Source organism: Halyomorpha halys, unplaced genomic scaffold (assembly GCF_000696795.3).
Source record: "Halyomorpha halys isolate HHAL.00 unplaced genomic scaffold, Hhal_1.1 Scaffold459.1, whole genome shotgun sequence".
Classification (NCBI taxonomy): Eukaryota; Metazoa; Arthropoda; class Insecta; order Hemiptera; family Pentatomidae; genus Halyomorpha; species Halyomorpha halys.
Window position 1 is genome coordinate 339913 of NW_027116111.1, and position 19479 is coordinate 359391.

Genomic DNA, 19479 nt, shown 5'->3' on the forward strand with positions numbered 1-19479 from the left:
CGCTACTGTAACTTCAAGGTTTCTTTGCCGGCAGTTTGTAAAATGATTGTAGTAAAATGAGTCGTGTGAAAATGCAATCAACCATGCCAGCATCTCCTCGAATACAATTTAGCATTGATAATACGTAAATCAAGTTCTGTAAAATAAATGAAAAGCATGAAAAGAAACACAAATATTTGAAGTAATAATTAATAAATGATGACATGGGTAGATCCTTTACTTACAACTTGATACTACTAAAGTAAATGAGCTATAACATTTTTAAAAAAATATTTTACACCAAAAAATAGAAGAGGAGGGAAAATTACAATAATTTAACAATGCCCCTTCTGCCATCTATTGAGGTTACTCAGAACTACCTTTCCATTCTTGGAGTCATGACCTTACAAATATTAAAGAACTGTGACATTTTTTGTATTACAACATATGTCTAAAACTTTAATTAAACAATAGATTATGTTTTTCAATGCTTTCTAAACTTTCAAATTTAACTTAATGAATTAGAGGCAATAATTATTACAATTTGACCTTCTAGATACAAGATTTTATTAAGAAGCCAGAAATGAGGGCATGCGCGTAGTGAGGTCTTTTGATTCTCGACCCTTCTGATTTCATCATCTTATTGCACGTGAAGTTAGTGTAGACGATTTGAAAGCTAATCCTAAAGAAACAAAATGCTGAATTTAACCAAGATTTCACCGGTTACATCCCACTTCGTAAATCCCTATCATGGATTTACCGTAAGTATTTATGTTATTTTTAATATATGTAATAAAAGGGTTCTCAGTCTTACCGGTGAGAACCTTTAATTTCTTGTTTTCAAGTTTTTGTGGTTTTTAAATTTCATTAGGAGTTACTCAGATTATTCTCAGCACTATAATCTTATTTTAAACTTCATTGATCAATTACTATATTTAGTTTGTCTTTCTTTTCATTCCCATTCAAATAGTCATCAGCTACTTCTTTATAGTTCCTCTTATTAATTACTTTATGAAGTTCTAGTATTCTAGTTCATTTATGGGAATGCATTATTTTCAATTTATCACAATATCTCCTTTGCTTAGTTGGTTAGAGTCGATATATTATTGATAAGATGTAGTGAATTGATTCTAATTTATCGTCCTAACATGAAGAATATTTTATGTGGTTTACTTTAGAAATTTTAGTTAAAGATATATTTCTTTATACAATTAATTTTATTAATGATAGTGTGTTTAACTAGTTTGTGATAACCATATTTATAATCATTTAATCATGCTAGTAGTATTCAAAATGTAATTATTTTCTTTCAGAAGCCTTCAGTTATGCACATGTTGCGTCATGTCCAAAGGAAACATAAGTATGCTTAAAACTTTTTCATTGCAACATATTATGATTATTGTTATTTATGAAATTTACTTAAATAATTCTGCTCATATTATAGATCTGAAGGTGTCAGGGGTACTGTTATTGGTATAGATTTAGGAACAACCAATTCATGTGTCGCTGTGATGGAAGGTAAACAGGCTAAAGTTATTGAAAATGCGGAAGGTTCTAGAACAACACCTTCTGTGGTAGCTTTTAGCAAAGGTATATGATGTTTATGAATATTTATTGATCTAAAGAATTTCTTGGGTTATCTTATCTTGGGCCTAATGTAACAATTATTTAAGATGGAGAGCGTCTTGTTGGTATGCCAGCCAAGCGTCAGGCAGTGACCAACTCAGCCAACACATTCTATGCCACCAAACGTCTAATAGGTAGGAGATTTGAAGATGCTGAAGTTAAAAAAGACATGTAAGTTCATCATTTTTATACTGCGAGATATTCATTTAGTATTATATTAAATTATTAAAATATATTGTTTACCATGTCGAGTTATAATTAGATGATTCTATGGATGAAAGAAGATGATGAAATATTGCCTCACTTTAGGTTATAAAGGCCTGTTAACCACCTTTTAATTGATAAATGTCATTGATTTTGGTTTCAGTTTTGTTTTAGAAGTTATGTATGGAATCTGGAATATATCCTTCCTATTTCTGGGTTAGCCTCTTCTATTCATTATTACTACTGTCATTTGTGTTGGTTACAAGTGTTTCCTTATAATTCAAAGTCTATTATAGCCCTTTTTTTCAGATTATAATCAAAACAGTGTTCAATTATTCACTGAGAAAAATTGTTTCTTGATGAGTTAACCTTTAGAATTAATCTAATGTAGCATATTTATTTAATAATTGTGTGGCAAATGTTTTAACTCACTGAAAATAGACTAATTTGTTGAAAGCGAAATTGATGTAAGTAATTATTCTCTTGACACATTTTTATAAAAATAGAAATAAAATAATAATATTGGTAAATATTATCTGAGTGAAACAACTTAAAATGCTTTGAAATAGTTGAGTGTTAACAATGAAAGCTGCAATTCCTTACCTGAAACTTCCTTTAGCATGTTAAATATCTCAAAACTCCAGCTTTATCTTTCACCACTTATGCATTCAATGGTCATACATCTATATTCTTTGACATTGCCACATGTTATGTATAAAAATAAATTATTTTGTGTTCAATATTATCTTGTTTCTTTAAAATAACTGTTGGAATGAACCATTGTGGTTCATTTTAAAATCTAACTTGGACCACTTAAGAGTCATTGAAATTTTAATTTAAAACCCAATGTTACTGCATACTAATAAATACTTTTAATTCGTAAATATCTGTTATAATGCAAATATTCATGATTATATTCTTATAATCATAATTAAAGCAAATATACATGTAAATAATAATGAAATAAGTAAAATATTCTGAAAATATTAAGTTTTAATATTACAACATTTTTCAAATTCGACAGTGGACCAAATATTACAAATCAATAATTAGGTAAACAAGTTTAGGAATATAAAAACTGGTATTTAACAAACAAAAATCATTATAAATATTTTTTAAAAAATGTTTATTTTTTTTATAATCAAGTATACTGTCATATTAAAACAAGGATATTTATTTGAATTATCGGATATCAATGTTGGCTTTTATTGTATTTTTTTTATTTCTAGGGACTGGTTTAAAAACATTGCTAGAATTTTGTAGACTTAAGCCTGTGTTTTAAAAATTCTTCACCATCATTCAAAAGTTAAGGTTATTTATAAAATGTACTTAACTTTGGTTAGTTGATTGTTTTTTGTAGACCATAAACAAAGCCCCTTTAAGTTAAATTAATCATAATTTCTGATGTTCAGTTATTTATGATTTTGAATATTACTTGATTCGAGATATCACTACTCTTAAATTTTGGAAAAATATGTTTTCTTTATATTAATTTGTATCTATTTCTCCTGCAGGACAATATCCTGATCTTATCATTTCTGGAATGTTACATAACAGTGTGATTATGTAATGTTATGGTCTATGATTTTAGTTTAAAGTTCTTTACTTATACATACATATATTCCCTTGTTTCCATTCAGTACATAATACATATAGTGAATACTTAAAAGGTCAGGTTGGTGGTTCTCAATGGATGGTGTGCAGACTATGCTTGCTGGAGAGCCTTGGGTTTGGGCCATGGAAGGGTTTGGGAAAAAAATTTTAGTGATGATTCATTATTAGGGGTATTCATGATCTTTAGTTTAACATGTTAAAGCGTGTTAAATGGAAAAATATTTCCTACTTTTACTATGCTTAACCAATACAACATATAACATGGTTGATAGTCTGTTAAATGGAGAATGATGTCACGCAACAGACCAGCTGAGTTCGTCACTATTTTATCTGTTGTCGTGTTTGGTTACTTGCTCGTAGTTTGTGTTTTGATTGTGTTAGTATTGTTTTGGATGTTTTTATAACAAATAAAGCAATGGATGACAATAATAATAATAATGTAATGACAGTCAATCAGATCAACAATGCACTCAGTAGCTAAACTTTTACACAAATTCTACTTTTCACTCAATTTAGACATGTTGTAATAAACTACTTTAGTGAAAACTTATAAATAAACAATAAGATGAAGTTTTGAAAGGAAAGGTTATAAAACAAGTTGCTCAAAAATCCGCTAGGAGCTCTTATGCGTTTAACATTTAGCATGACTACATAGAGCTGCTCACAATCCTTTACTTATAGCATTTAACATGGTAAAACATTTTACATTTAACACAACATCATGAATACCCCAATTGTTGTACATTGCACTTTTAAGCAACCTCATTTTCTAATATTTTCTGTGGAGGGGCCCTCCCTTAGTGCCACTTTGGAGGCGGAGGTGAGGATGTGCTACATATGGTTCAATATATGTTTCATTGACCTTCAGACTTCTATGAGTTAGGAACTATTGGGTTAGATGGTTCGATATAGTGATAGCCAAACGATCACTCAAGAGCATAAGTCAAGTACACCTCTACCTACCTCTACTGTCTTGCACAACTCCTTTTTCTCAAAAGTGGACATACTAATGTATAGATACTATTAATGTTTATGAACTGAATGCATGTACTTGAAACTATTACATATCAATTTAGCTTATTTTTGGACAAAATAGTCTATTATAGATTTTCAGATTGTTTCTATATTTTTTTTTTTTTTTTAAGTTAAGTTAACAATTTTGTCTTTACTATTGTATCATCTTGATTTCTTATTTAAATAATTGCAAAAGATTCAGCCATTTAATTTTTGAAATGCAATTTTGTTAGATTGTTTTGTTTTTGAAAATATAAAATTCTATTGTATTGCCCAGGATGCACTATCATTTTTGACTGAATTATGCTTTCACTAGGTATATCATAATTTAAATTTTTTTTTTATTGATCTTTTATTAATATTTATGTTTTATATTTGTTTACCTTAATTTTAAATTTCTATTATTTTTTTTCCATAAAGGAAAACAGTATCATACAAAATTGTGAAGGCTTCTAATGGTGATGCTTGGGTTCAGGGCTCAGATGGGAAGATGTACTCTCCAAGTCAAATAGGTGCCTTTGTTTTGGCAAAAATGAAAGAAACTGCTGAAGGTTACCTTAACACTCCTGTAAAGAATGCAGTTATTACTGTTCCTGCCTATTTCAATGATTCTCAGAGACAGGTAATATCAAGTTATATTGGTGCTAGCATTTTAAGTTTCTTATTCCAACTTCAAATTTTTATTTATTTATTTTTTTCCATTTTTAACATCGCTTTTAATACTGTAGGCTACAAAGGACGCTGGTCAAATTTCAGGATTAAATGTCCTTAGGGTTATCAACGAGCCAACTGCTGCAGCCCTTGCCTATGGAATGGACAAATCTGAAGACAAGATGTAATATTTTATTTTCTAACTTATCACTTAATTATTTTTATTATTAAAAGTTGTTAATATGCAAAATGGTTATTAGTCGATTTCAATTGTGGAACTAACTGATTTTTCATAGATGAAGATCTGACATGGTTTTTTTAAAAAATTAAGCCTCAATCGAGACAATCAAAAAGTATATCGAGTACAACAGATTATAATATATCAGTTTATCAAAAGACATTAGCTTCTAATTGTCTCTTACATGTCTTATTATTATTTTATAATAATATGATATAATTTCAATAGTTGATATATTTTCAATATTTCTTTTACTCAAGAAAATGCATATGACAAATTAATGGTTATTGAAGATAAAAAGTGATGTCATATGGTTTCGCAAATTATTACAGAAATATCACTTGATGAACTTGACTATCTGAACTGTGCTGGTGTTCTGCTAATATATTGTAAATATGTACCCAAGTAAAGGGCTATTTTCAGAAGCAATATTTCAAGGTATCTGGTATATTTAGCTCATCCGAAGTTATATTTTTACTTTCATTTACATATGTATAGCAAGAGTATTACAAGTATTACAATCCTGAAAAATTTTGAATTTGAGTTTTCGACAGAAAATGCATGTTTTTTTTTTTAAACGTCTCCTGACTCTAAAAAACCTTTTCTCACAAAATGTTGGTTCATGTAGGTGGGTGTCTGTGAACAGCCTAATTTAAAAACAAAAAAATCTATGAAACTGAAATTATATATTTACAATGGTATTTGCCTGAGAGGTGACAGCAACTTTTTTGATAAAATCAATTGACTGAAAGTGCCACTTTAGAGAATCCATTTTCTCAAAAACAACAAACGATTACTAACTGATTAAACTCGGTATGTCAATGTAAAATTAAAGGGTATATACCAGCTAGGTCTTCATTGAAACAGTTTGACAGAGCTTAAATGACGAATCTGAAGTACCTTTAATTTTTGTTTATTTGATAAAAATGAGCAGTTCTGATTGTTAGCCATAATAAACAATAAATAAATACAAAATATTAAGTAATTATCTGAATAACTAAAGGAGATAATAGAAAAATATCTGATTTTAGCGAGAAAAACTGAGGCTACCTCATCTTTCCTGATTGCATTACAACTCCGTTATCTTTTGCTAAACTGTTTTATTCTAGGCAGGAACAAAATTTATGTTTGTTATCCCCACCTTGAGAAATCCTGAAATATAAATTTTTATAACTGAAAAATAATTTTTTTTTTTTCTTTTTTTCAAAAATAGCAATAATTTCAACACAAGCCTACCAATCTACACAAAATCTGGGGATGTATGGAGGGTGTTAAGTGAAATTTGTCTGTTGCGCACCGCTCCAGCTTTCTTATTTAACCTTTATATTAACTTAACGCAAAACTTTCTAAATAGAATACAATTTGTAGAATCAATGTACCAACAACTTTAATAAATTTCTCTATTCATAATTTTATTGCTGGCTTGTTATACAATTTCATACTAGTTTTAAAATTCTTACAATTGCAAAACAATTAAAATTAAAAGAAAATTTAATTTTAGTTATCTAGTTCTTTTAATCTTATATTATTTTATTTATTTTTTTTGGGCAGACAAATCTCCCTTTGCAATAGCTCTAGATATATGTAGCCTATATTGTAGCTTGTCTACAAACCATAACTGCAGCATATGCCAATCTTTATTTCGAGCTTGCCCTTTTAACCAATTGCAGAAATGTTTTTTCATGTCCTAGAATTATTTTATATTATTGCCTATTTTCTCAGTTCTTTGAAGATGCAGCCTAATTAATCTGTTAAGCTTAAATCAATGTCCCCCCCTATTCTTCTGATTAATCTAGATCCTCGAGTATTTTATTCCAATATCAATGAATTTGGTTTTTAGTTGCATGCAGTTATGATGATATGCCATATGGTTTCGCAAATTATGACTGAATATTTTTGAAGATACACTTGGCCGTCTGAACTGCTTTTTTAAATCCATGTGCTGTTTAAATATTCACTGCTACTAGCAGATTATCTGTTGTTCAAAGTAATTGTACAATTTGTTTTGGATTTTCTTTTACCTGACCATTTCTTGTATATGAGGTGTTATCCATCATACAGATTATTAACCTATTCTAGCCAGAGTAGGAGGCAAGGTTAAAATTAATTCTGGCAGTCTGGTGCTTTGACTCGAGTAACTTTTTTCTACTGCTTATGTAATGAAGAAAACCTACAATATTCTCTCCCTTTGACAATTACACTCCCATTAGCTTGTGTTCATGATAACTAAACCATTTTTTACCATCCTTATAAATATAATATAAATAGTCACCAAATTGACTATTTATATTATATTTTGTAAGCTAAACTAACAATTTCATGTTAACTTACTCAAAGTTTTCGTAATGAAGATGTAGTTTGTATTGCCATAAGAGCTGGCATTCGAAATTAATAGCGTCCTGGTACCAGCAAAGAGAACCAGTGTGCCTTTGGGCTAGTTTTTTTTTTTTTTCTGAACCATAGAGCTGTGGTTTTTGGTACTGGTTGCTGTCCCTTCCTTACGAGAGGAATATTTAAATTTGTTTTGCGGAACAACAACAAAATAAATTGTAACTGACCTGGGTAGAAATTTAACCTATAAACTAAGCATTCAGAACTTTCATCTAGTTAATAGTGTTTATATTTTTCAGTATATGATTTCTTACTCTGAGGTATATTTATTTATTTATATTCTCACCATTTTCAGAAATTTCTTTTATATTTAAAAAGCGTGGATATAGGTTGTATTACATTTTTCTTAACTAAGTAGTGCAGTTGTGATGATATGCCATATGGTTTCGCAAATTATTACCGAAGTATTTTGAAGATAAACTTGGCCGTCTGAACTGTATTCCGCAAAAACCAAATAATTTATTGTTAGTCTTGATTGCCTATAAAATTTGGTGCTCCCATATTATATTTAGTTATTATAAACCTAACTTTTTTGTGTTAGATATCTACATTTTTTAAATTGTTTGTTAAGAATAACCTAGTAATGATAGGTAGTATATTTTGGTGGTAGAGATTTTGTTATCTGTATGATCTGTAGCTGTATGATGATCTAGTTCACCAAATTTTTGTTTATTGAGTAACCGATTACTTAAAAACAAAAAGTCAATAAAGCTCTTTAAATCAATTAATGATCAAATTATTCATATCTAGTTTAAATAATTTTACTTCAAGACACAGTTAGTCTGTACATTCAACTTGAGAAATTAAATGTCTTAAGTTATAATTTAACATTTGTGTTATTAACAGTTAATCATCAAGTGCAGATTATACTTCAGTTTTTACTGGAAAATCATTTTGACTTAATATTTCAAGATCTCCAAACTTTTCAGCCTTAGGGTTACACTAACTTCTCCAATGTATGTAAGTTACAAGACCTAAAATGTGATACCAACACTCGTCATTAATTTAGGTTAAAATGTTCAGTTTCATTATGATTGTCAGTCATTATTGTTTAATTGGTTTTAAATAAAAACAGCTGATTATTTTCTCTATTTCGCAATGCAATTAAAATAAACTATGATGGAGCATATTAGTTCTTGTGGGCTGTAGTTTGAAGAAGATTCCCTTCTTGAAGTGAACACCTATGATGAGAGTTAAGGAATTGATTTCCTCACTCGAGGTTATTTGTTGTGATTTTCCCTATTTGTCACTACCTCTGAGGTGTTTGAATTATTAGCTTGGTGTTAACAAGATTTATAGATCTGAGTGGATTAAATATCAAGTTATGATTATCTAGATTCTCCTCTTCTTCATTTTGCTATTCTATATTGTTTTTAAATAAATACATCTGATTGTTTTCTATGATTTACTTTTATATTTCACAATGCAATCAAAATAAACGATGATAGAGCAGATTGGTGGTTCTCGTGGGCTGTAGTTTGAAGAAGCTTCCCTTTTTGAAGTGAACACCTATGATGAGAGTTAAGGAATTGATTTCCTCACTCGAGGTTATTTGTTGTGATTTTCCCTATTTGTCACTACCTCTGAGGTGTTAAAAGTATTAGCAACAAATTGTTAATTTTAACAGGATTTTTAGATTTGAGCAGATTAAATATGAAGTTACGATTTTTTAGGTTCTTTTCTTTAGTTTGTTATTATATATATATAGCACTTACTGAAAACTTTTACCACAAATATACCAATAGACATCTAAAACATTCATTTGGTTATGTATATCCTCATAACATAGAGCTTAATTATTAATGATAAGGAATAATTAATTTTTGATTGAATTTTATTTTGTCAGCTGTCCTGAAAGTTTGTAAATCACTGTGAAAAGCATTAATTTTTTTTATCCATTAGTTTTGGAGAGTAAAATAAAGCTAAATTATAAGTTGTTAAACATAAGGATCTCAAACAGAAAGTGTCATAAAACTTGTTCTTAAGAAGTGTGAAGTATAAGGATTTTATATCAAATTTATGTCTCAAAATATCAGTGTGACATCACTTAAACTATGGTATTTAGAAGTTTGGAGAAAAAAAAAAAAAATGCCATTTTTAAATTTTAAAAGATCAATTCTTCTTTCTAGGGATATCTTATAAGTTTGAAAAAATTATTTAGGTATCCTACAAAACAATGGATGAGAAGGTTGATCTGTTGATATATTTGCTTAAATTGTATAAATAATAGTTATTAGGACTAGTGAGGTATCACAGTGTAGATGACAATAACAGTTAACTAACAATCAAAGTTCAGATTAATTTTATGAATGTGAATATAGGTCAGTTCTCCTCTATGATCAATTATTATCGATTTAGAGATTCATCCTGCAAAACAATGTAGGCATAAAAATAAAATGTCTTCGGTATTAGTACAAGAGCCGGGAAGAAAAAAAGGCAGTTATCTCACCCCAATTTTTGATTACTTTAATGAAAACTATGTATAATTACTAGTCAAAATTGATGAGTCTGCCAAGTATAGATAGGGGGAATACAAAATGACGGCTGTTTCAAAACCTTTAAAAAAAACAATAATTTTTCATTCAGGGCTCTATATCTTAAAAACTACCAACAACACTAGAAAATCTAAGAGAACATTGTTTAAATAAGAGTAAATTTTCTGAAATATTAGCACTAAAAGAGCTATTTACGTCCAATAGTTCTCCAGATATAGCTTTTTAAAAAGTAAAATTTCCTAAAAATCTACTGAACGATTAGTAGTTAATTTATTTTGATAAATCTGTATCTCAGGAGCTGAGCTATGTGATATACAGATGTCTATTATCAATCAAATTAAAGCTAGTTTAATGGACTATACAGAAGTATATGACCTTTACCTTCGTAGGAATAGTAGTTTTCATGATATTTGTTAAAATAAATTGATTTATAGTTGTTCGGACAGTAAGTTTGATTTATGAAAAACTTCATTGCACAAACCATTGGACGTACAGATGTCTGCCAGCGGTCATTAAAGCTAGTTAAATCAACTATAAATCAATTTATTTTAGCATATTTCGTGTAAACTATTACTTCTACGAAGATAAACATCATAAAATACTTTATAGCTCATTAAACTAGCTTTAATTTGAGTGCTAATGTACACATCTGTATGTCAAATGGTTTTTGAGATATAAATTTTTCAAAATAAATTCACTAACTACTGATCTATCAGTACGTCCCATACAACATTTTTATGAAATGTTGCTTTTTAAAAAGCTATATCTCGAAAACTATTCAATGTAAATAATTCTATTAGAGCTCATATTTTAGCAAATTTACTCTTCTTTAAATGATATTCTCTTAGGTTTTCTTGTGTTGTTCCTACTTTTTAAGATATAGAGCTCCGAATGTAAAATTAGTTTATTTTATCGCTTTGAAACAGCCGCGTTTTTTATTCATAACATTTTTTATTCCCCCTTACCTATACTTGTGGCAGACTCATCAATTTTAACTATTAATTATACATAGCTTTTATTAAAATAATCAAAAATTGCGGTGAGATAACTGCCTTTTTTCTCCTCTTGGGCTCTTATACTATATCCTCCAGACCCATCAACAACCTTTAAACTCTTATGAGACGTTACAGTATTTTCTAAAAAATCTGATGTTTAAACTGGCATTATAATTTCTTGGGATTTATTTTCTTACTTTCAGGCTTACATTTTCTGAAAGAAATGATAAAACTTATTTAGTGGAAGAATCAAATTTAAACTAATTAGTACATTGTGAACAATTAATAAAACTATTTATTTATGTTTTACTTATTTATTTTTTTCTAAAAAATCGATTCAACAATTTATTTTGAATTAAGTCCTTTCTGCTTAATTGAAAGGCTTCAGGTTAGAGGTCTCATGTCGGAGTCATCAAGAAAATAAATGGACATCATTTTTAGTCTGACCATGGTGACCCTGGGTATACTTATTCAATGTGGATTCCTATCTGATGTTTTGTATCTATTACAGATTTATATTTATTTAAATTCAGCTGAATTGTTTAGAAGTAGGTATTTTTTTAGGTTGTAAGCAAATTATGCTCATTTTACTATAAATCACTAAAAGTATTTTTTCATAAGTCTTTCTCATTCCTTTGTTCTTATATATTTATTTAATTTAAATTCAGTTAAAGCAAAGCCCTAAATGACTGTTCTTTCATTTGTGTTGTGCTGGAGATCTGACAAACAATCTGGACATCTGTAAATATATCTCAATTTACTCTGTATCTTAACTTTTGGTCTCTTACTCTGCCATATGATACAGTTCCTATATTTTTGACAAGTTATGCCTTTCTTTATTTATTGTTTTCTTATCATATTTCAGCATTGCCGTATATGATCTGGGTGGTGGTACCTTTGATATATCGATTCTTGAAATCCAAAAGGGAGTGTTTGAAGTCAAATCAACAAATGGTGACACATTCCTTGGTGGTGAAGACTTCGATAACACACTCGTCAATTTCCTTGTTCAAGAATTCAAAAGAGATGTGAGTTAAAAATAGCTGTTAGTTATTTGGAATTATAGTTTGTTTTTTTTTTTTCTGTGTTTTTAATTAGAGCTTATATATTTGAGTTTGGTATACGATAATTTTTTTTTATTCATATTATTAATTAGTTGTACTGGTGGTTGGAGGCAACATGGAACCAGTAAAGTTATCCAAATATCTAATTATAGTAGAACCCTGCTTAATTGTCTTAGTCAAGACTGAGACATATCCATTTAAATGGGAGGAACTGGTTTTCCGATCTGTATTATAGAAATAATTCAGAATATAGCGTTTAAAATTTTATATCCTTTCACTTATAACGTGGAGTATTGGTTGATGTACAGGGACGGGATCAAAATCTCTCTCAGATAGAGATCATACCACCAAAGATACCCATAAGGGAATACTTCCCTACCTTCCACATCCCTAAAATTCCTGGATTAAACCCAGGCTTATCATACCTTTAAAACATTTACTAATCACGAGTATTCGGAAAAAAAAAAAAAGTTTCACTCATATTGAGGAACATTAAAAAAGTGGCTTGAAGAATTGGGAATCAGCATGAACCCGCTCCCCATGAAAGTCTTTTTTTATCGTACCTTTAAATCAGTGTTGGTTGATTTAGGGCAGCAGGGTAAAGATTGCTCTAGAAGAGAGATCTTATCCCAAAAAATAATTAAACGGAAATACTTTCCTACTCATCCTACCTCCAAAATCCCAGAATTAGACGAGGGCTTATCTTACTTTGTGACAATGACTATTGCAGTATTTAAAAACAAAAATTTACTTATATAGGACAACATAATTACAAACCGAATTGGCATAGGATGTCCCTTAAAATATGTAAGGCCCCACTTGGTTAAAGTCTAAATATTTTAATTATATATTTTAGCAAGGAATTGACGTCACCAAAGATCAGATGGCAATGCAGAGATTAAAAGAAGCTGCTGAAAAGGCTAAGATCGAGCTCAGTAGTTCACTGCAGACAGACATCAACCTTCCATACCTTACAATGGACCAGTCCGGACCAAAACATATGAACCTAAAGGTACTAAAATTAATAATTTAATAAAATGTCTTGACTTTTCAATGTTCCTCACCCTTCTTCACATTAAAACCGCTTTATTTGTTTAATAGTTGACCAGGTCAAAGTTTGAGAATCTTGTCGGAGAACTGATTAGGAAGACGACCACTCCTTGCCAGAAAGCTCTTACTGATGCAGAGGTTAAGAAATCTGACATTGGAGAGGTTCTTCTTGTTGGAGGAATGACCAGGATGCCCAGGGTAATCTCAATAAATAAATTCATGTATATTGTTATTTTAATCAATTTAAATAATAGTTGTAAAATTATAAATTTCTCTTTTCATTTATTTATTCTTATCAAAGCATCGTAAGTAATTAATTATTTATGTTCCGATGTATGAAGATTATGGTATTAAATTACAAAGCAAACACACAATAACAAAACTGTTGCTTGAAACTATTTTATAAACAGATAAAACTTGAAAAATGTCTAATTAAATCACAGTACAAACTATAAACAACAAAACTGTAACAAGTCATAGGCGAGAAATTATTTTTAGACGTCAAACACAGTTGCTGAAAATCACAAAATCTTATAATTGAGTTCCAAACAATAAATGATCTCAGCAGTCGTCAAGATATAAGTTGTGGAGAGGACCATGCCTTATCCCCATCACACGTTTTAAATAGGTTTTTAGTAATCTATCTGGCTATATCTGTTTTTGGATTGCCCATTAAATGTAAGAAATATATATATATATATATACTATTCATTTGAATAATTGGTATACGATAATTTAATGATAGTATTTGAACATTTATTCTTTTTTCTTAGTGAAATAAGTTATTAATGAATTTAAATTGATACGTTCAAACTTTATTTCTCTATTGTTATGGATTAAACTGTGGAGATTCGCAATGATGTGTAGATCTAATTTGTTCCCTGACTTGCATGAGGATAAAATAATCTGAGCACTCCACCAATCCTATGTTTTATGATAGCCAAGAGTAGCTAAATATTCACGATTAAAGAAATCATTGATAAGAAATCCAATATAAACCAGATTGTATATTATACTAGTAAATTTATGAATATACAAAAACAAATTTATTTTAAGAGCAAAATATTTTTTAAAAAACTACCTTATAAAAATTAATCATGATAATAAAATTTATTTAATTTCTAACATTAAAGATTATATTTTCTAAAATTGAAAAAAGTACACCAATTTTGTATAACCCAATTTAAGTAACCAATAAATTTAGGGTTGGTTAACGAAGTAACCCAACATGTTTTCTTGGTAGAATAGTTCCTCTAAATAACAATAATATATGACCCATTCATGCTTAAAATTATTAAAATAATTGATTTATTAAAGTCTCTGACTTAACATTAAGACAAATATGTTTGAGATAGTCCCAGGAATTCCATTAAATTGCTATAAATTAGTATTTGTGATGCTTACAAAAGTTTTAATTTAAAAATTAATGATTAATCAATGTTATACTTTTTTTTTTATGTGGTGGTGGTTTGTAATGATGTGTAGATCTAATTTGTTCTCTGAAAAATGAGGAAAAACTAAGCTGAGCACTCCACCATCATCGTATGTTGTATGGTTGCCTCATTTGATAAAATTTCAGTATTTAATTTGATAGTTTTAGTATTATGATGTATTTACTATAATTCAAACATAAGGGGGGGAGGGTATGCTGTAGATTCCTATCTTTATTGAAAAGTTAATTGTGTTGAGCTTTTCGTAATGGTCAGTATATGCCTCCGTAAGAGACCAAAGAATTTCAAAATTAGGTATTGTTTCATTTATTTAACCCCTAATTTAAGAAGGATATAATTTAGGAACAACAATAAAGTTTCTTATTTTTTTTTAAGGTCTAGATAAATTAATTTTAGAGTTTTAAAAATGTAGACAAAACAAAGATAAGATTTCTCTCCAAACTTTATATACATATAATAGGGGTATTCATGATATGTTAAATGTAAAATGTTTTACCATGTTAAATATGAGCAGCCCTATTGAAAGTTGTGTTAAATGCATAAGAGCTCCCAGCGGATTTTTTGAGCAATTTGTTTCATAACCTTTCCTTCCAAAACTTCATTTTATTGTTGTTTACTTCTAAGTTTTGATTAAAGTTATTTATTATAACATGCCTAAATTGAGTGAAAAGTGGAAGTTTTGTAAAAGTTTGGCTACTGAGTGTCTTGTTGATCTTCTAACTTGTGAGGAAGAGAATCAAGATGAGCTAATTAACAACTGTCATTACATTATTATTATTATTGTCATCCATTGCTTTATTATTTTTGAAAACATTCAAAACAATACTAACACAAACTACGAGCAAGTAACCTAACATGACAACAAATAAAATGGTGACTAGTTCAGCTGGTCTGTTGTGTGACTTTCTTTATTTAACAGACCTAGCAACATACTCTCGACCATGTTATATTGTTTTAAAACGTTAAAAGAATGAAATATTTCTCCATGTAACACGCTTTAACATGTTAAACCAAAGATCATGAATACCCCTTGTTATGTCTTAATTTGTGGAGGTTTGCAATGATGTACATATCTAATTTGTTCCCTGACTTGTATGAAGATAAAACAATCTGAGCACTCCACCATTGCTAAATAAATACTGATGGTGTTATTTTTCCATGATGAATTAATATATTTGTCTTATGCTTTTCAGGTCCAAGCAACAGTACAGGAAATTTTTGGAAAATCTCCCTCGAAGGCTGTAAATCCAGACGAAGCTGTCGCCGTAGGAGCTGCAGTTCAAGGTGGTGTCCTGGCAGGTGATGTAACAGATGTATTACTTCTTGATGTCACACCTCTCTCATTGGGTATCGAAACTCTTGGAGGAGTTTTCACCAGGCTTATTTCAAGGAACACCACTATTCCTACTAAGAAAAGCCAGGTAATAATTACCTTCTTGTATTTGCCTTTTGATAATAAAATGATTTTTTTTTTAACTAACCTAATTCTTTTTATAACTTATAGTGTTATGTGGTTTGGTGATGATTACAAGTTATTAACATCAATGATATTAACATTATTGAGGGCCGCCCATAGCTCAATGGTTAAGACACAGTCTTACCTATTTGATGTCTATTGGCGGTGCCGGTTCGAATCCGGCCTGGGACGTTGACTTTTTCATTGATTTGCGGTCCCACAAAATGAAGAACTTTGACCCCCAACCATGGTTAGGCAGTATAGGACTCCAATGGGAGTCTAGGCCAAAAAAAAAAATATTATTGAAATAATAACATGACTTTATAAATGGATCAAATTAAGGCCACTTTGATACCATCAAATTTATCTATTCAGATATCCATTTGAATAAGCTAGTAGTTAACGGTCATATTACTTCCAATTTAATTGACTTATTTTTTGTTATAATAGCAGTGCAATGATGTTGAATATTTTTTGTCTCTGACATTGTCGAATGTTGACTTTGGGTACTGAGCACAGCTTAAATGCTAGGAAATTGCTTGGATCTTCTCTATTATGTATTATTTCCTTTTTTTTTTTTTTTTTTTTTAATAATTCTTGTATTTATAACAAAATTAAAAGTTTTCTTCTAAAATATATTTAACACCCTATCTTAAAACAGGACAGAACCATACGTAGTGAACATGTCCAAACTGGGCATGTCCTCTGCTCGGACAAGAAACTTTGTGTTTCAGCGCATTTTGCATCAGGAAATTCTTTTTGTAAAATGCACCATCTTGCTGGTTGCTATTTTCAAACAATTCTATATTTGTATAAATGCAATCAGTATTATGGATTTCAGCAAATGATATTTCTAAAAGTTGACAGTGTTGATCCACTGCCCTTCTTCCAAGTTCTCTTGTTATCCATGGGAAAGGTTTTGATAACATATTTGCATTTATAATGACAAATTTCAAACTTTTTTGAAGAACAAAGAAAACTATTTTATCTATTACTAATGGTAGATGTATTTTATAAGCAAAATTACATATTCAATTGGTAAATAATAGATCACATAATTTTCTTTGTTCACTTAAGTTTAAAATTTTTCATTGTAAATCACAATATGATATATATATATATATATATATATATATATATATCTTGAATGAATATCTTAATTATTTGATATTCTTAATCAGTGCTCTTTCATTGTTATTTTATGGTTTAAAATAGCCTAATGATAAAAAGCTAGAAAAAATAAAACTAAAAATTGCAGTTCATAACCCATGTACTGTTAATTTGTGGAATTCAACGTATAAGGACACGCCTATGATGAGAATTCTGGGATTGATTTTCTAATTTATGATGTCTCTTCCAATTGTCACTACCTCTGAGGTGTTGTGCTATTAATGAAAAAAAAAATGACAAAATACGTGTGTGCATGCATGCTCACGCGGTATCTCTTACTCTCAATTTTTTAAAATGTTGTGTATTTTATTAACACTTTCTCTATATCTAGGTTAGTAAGAATTGACAAAATATATTTGATTTGTTTAGGTATTTTCAACTGCTGCTGATGGTCAAACTCAAGTCGAAATCAAAGTCCACCAAGGAGAGAGAGAAATGGCTGCCGATAACAAACTTCTTGGCCAATTCACTCTGATTGGTATCCCACCAGCACCAAGGGGTGTACCACAAATCGAAGTCACCTTCGATATTGATGCCAATGGTATTGTTCACGTTTCAGCAAGGGATAAGGGAACAGGAAAGGAGCAACAAAGTAAGCTATACTTGGATCTTGTTCGATATTTAATGATATATCTTTATAATTGTGTCATAATAGTCTATCCCGTGTTGTCATATGAAAATTAAAACCTCTTGGTAGTTAAATCTGTGGACACCATATCACCATATAACAATTGTCAGTCAAAAATAGTTTTTACTGTTATCGATACCATATTATGGGTTGTTGGTGTCTGTTGTATATGACTTTTTGTTTAACCTTGGTGTCTTGTAAATTAATACCTCAAAATTTACTTTTTCTTATATCACCAGCAGGTTTTCCCCCATTATAATCCATTTTTATGAGCCTTCCATTTTGTTATAAAATACAGATATTTTACATTACACTACATCGTTAAGTATAAACAATACCTTTCTTAGTTTTTATTTGTGATAAAAGATACATTAATTCTGTTTTTAAAGTCTTTTTAAATTAATTTTTCATAATAAATATATAACATGAATTCTCTTATTCCAGTTGTTATCCAGTCTTCCGGTGGTCTTAGCAAAGATGAAATTGAAAATATGGTACGCAACGCAGAGCAATATGCACAACAGGACAAGGTTAAGAAGGAGCGAGTGGAAGCCTTCAACCAGGCTGAAAACATTATTCATGAGACAGAATCAAAGATGAACGAGTTCAAAGATCAGTTGCCACAAGCCGAGGTAAGGGTTCTGTATTTATTATTTATCTACCTATCTGCTACAAGTTAGAAAGTAATTTGCACAAATGTGAGAATTAGGTCATCTCAGTCTTCTGAGAAAAACAGATTACCCTATTAGAATAGTCTCATGAGAATAACATTAACTACTTGAATATATTTTTTTTTTTTAATCTTGGAATATAAAATCAAAGTTATATAAAGTTCCTAATTGTTCTTATTTATTCACCTATGATTTATCAATATGATAGTAAGAAATTTTCTTTTGTATGGGTTAAATTAAGTTGCCATTTATACGAAACAATTTATTGTGATTAATGGATATTTTGAACCTTACTTCCAATCTCAGAAGTCATTGTAGTTATTACTATGTTGAATATTTTTTGCCTCTGGTAGATTCAATACTACATATAGACTTTATATGCTGAGCATAGCATATTTTATTATAAATAAAATTTAAGGCTGTCTTGCTGTTATTTACGAGATACAGTCTTCATTTAGAAATTTTAATAGATTCAATTAAATAATAAATTAATTAATATCCAATCCAGAGCTTTTTTTTTTTTTTGCTTTTTTTATAGAGTAAAGAAATTCTTCTGAAGTTTATTGATCAGTATTTATTAACTAAACTTAAATTAACACTTTGCTATTTATTGTCAATTTAACCTATCGTCTTAAACAGCCCTGATGAAGCCCTACAAAGTGGGGTGAAACGTCGGACAATAAATAGTTATAACTATTTTGTTGTTTTTTTTTACTGCAACCCTGACCATCTTCATATTTTAAATAATACGGTCAACTATTTATATATATATATAAATATTT

At 29.5% G+C, this 19479-nt stretch overlaps 1 protein-coding gene and 2 non-coding genes across 3 annotated transcripts in view; all 3 read left to right on the forward strand.

The window, feature by feature from the left end:
- Positions 1-465: 465 nt before the first annotated feature.
- Positions 466-19479, forward strand: part of Hsc70-5 (Heat shock protein 70 cognate 5) — a 26286-nt gene continuing 7272 nt past the window's right edge. The window contains exons 1-12 of the mRNA XM_014424249.3: positions 466-740; positions 1293-1339; positions 1424-1569; positions 1653-1776; positions 4858-5059; positions 5166-5272; positions 12073-12235; positions 13128-13283; positions 13373-13519; positions 15966-16193; positions 17768-17990; positions 18471-18658. Coding sequence (XP_014279735.1) covers positions 675-740; positions 1293-1339; positions 1424-1569; positions 1653-1776; positions 4858-5059; positions 5166-5272; positions 12073-12235; positions 13128-13283; positions 13373-13519; positions 15966-16193; positions 17768-17990; positions 18471-18658 — 1797 coding nt within the window. The 5' untranslated portion in view covers positions 466-674. The remainder of the gene's footprint in view (positions 741-1292; positions 1340-1423; positions 1570-1652; positions 1777-4857; positions 5060-5165; positions 5273-12072; positions 12236-13127; positions 13284-13372; positions 13520-15965; positions 16194-17767; positions 17991-18470; positions 18659-19479) is intronic.
- On the forward strand, positions 7174-7250 carry LOC112210074 (small nucleolar RNA SNORD53/SNORD92). Its single transcript, XR_002944971.1, has one exon. It is a non-coding gene; the product is annotated as a small nucleolar RNA SNORD53/SNORD92 (small nucleolar RNA).
- LOC112210075 (small nucleolar RNA SNORD53/SNORD92) lies at positions 8078-8154 on the forward strand. The gene has a single exon (XR_002944972.1). It is a non-coding gene; the product is annotated as a small nucleolar RNA SNORD53/SNORD92 (small nucleolar RNA).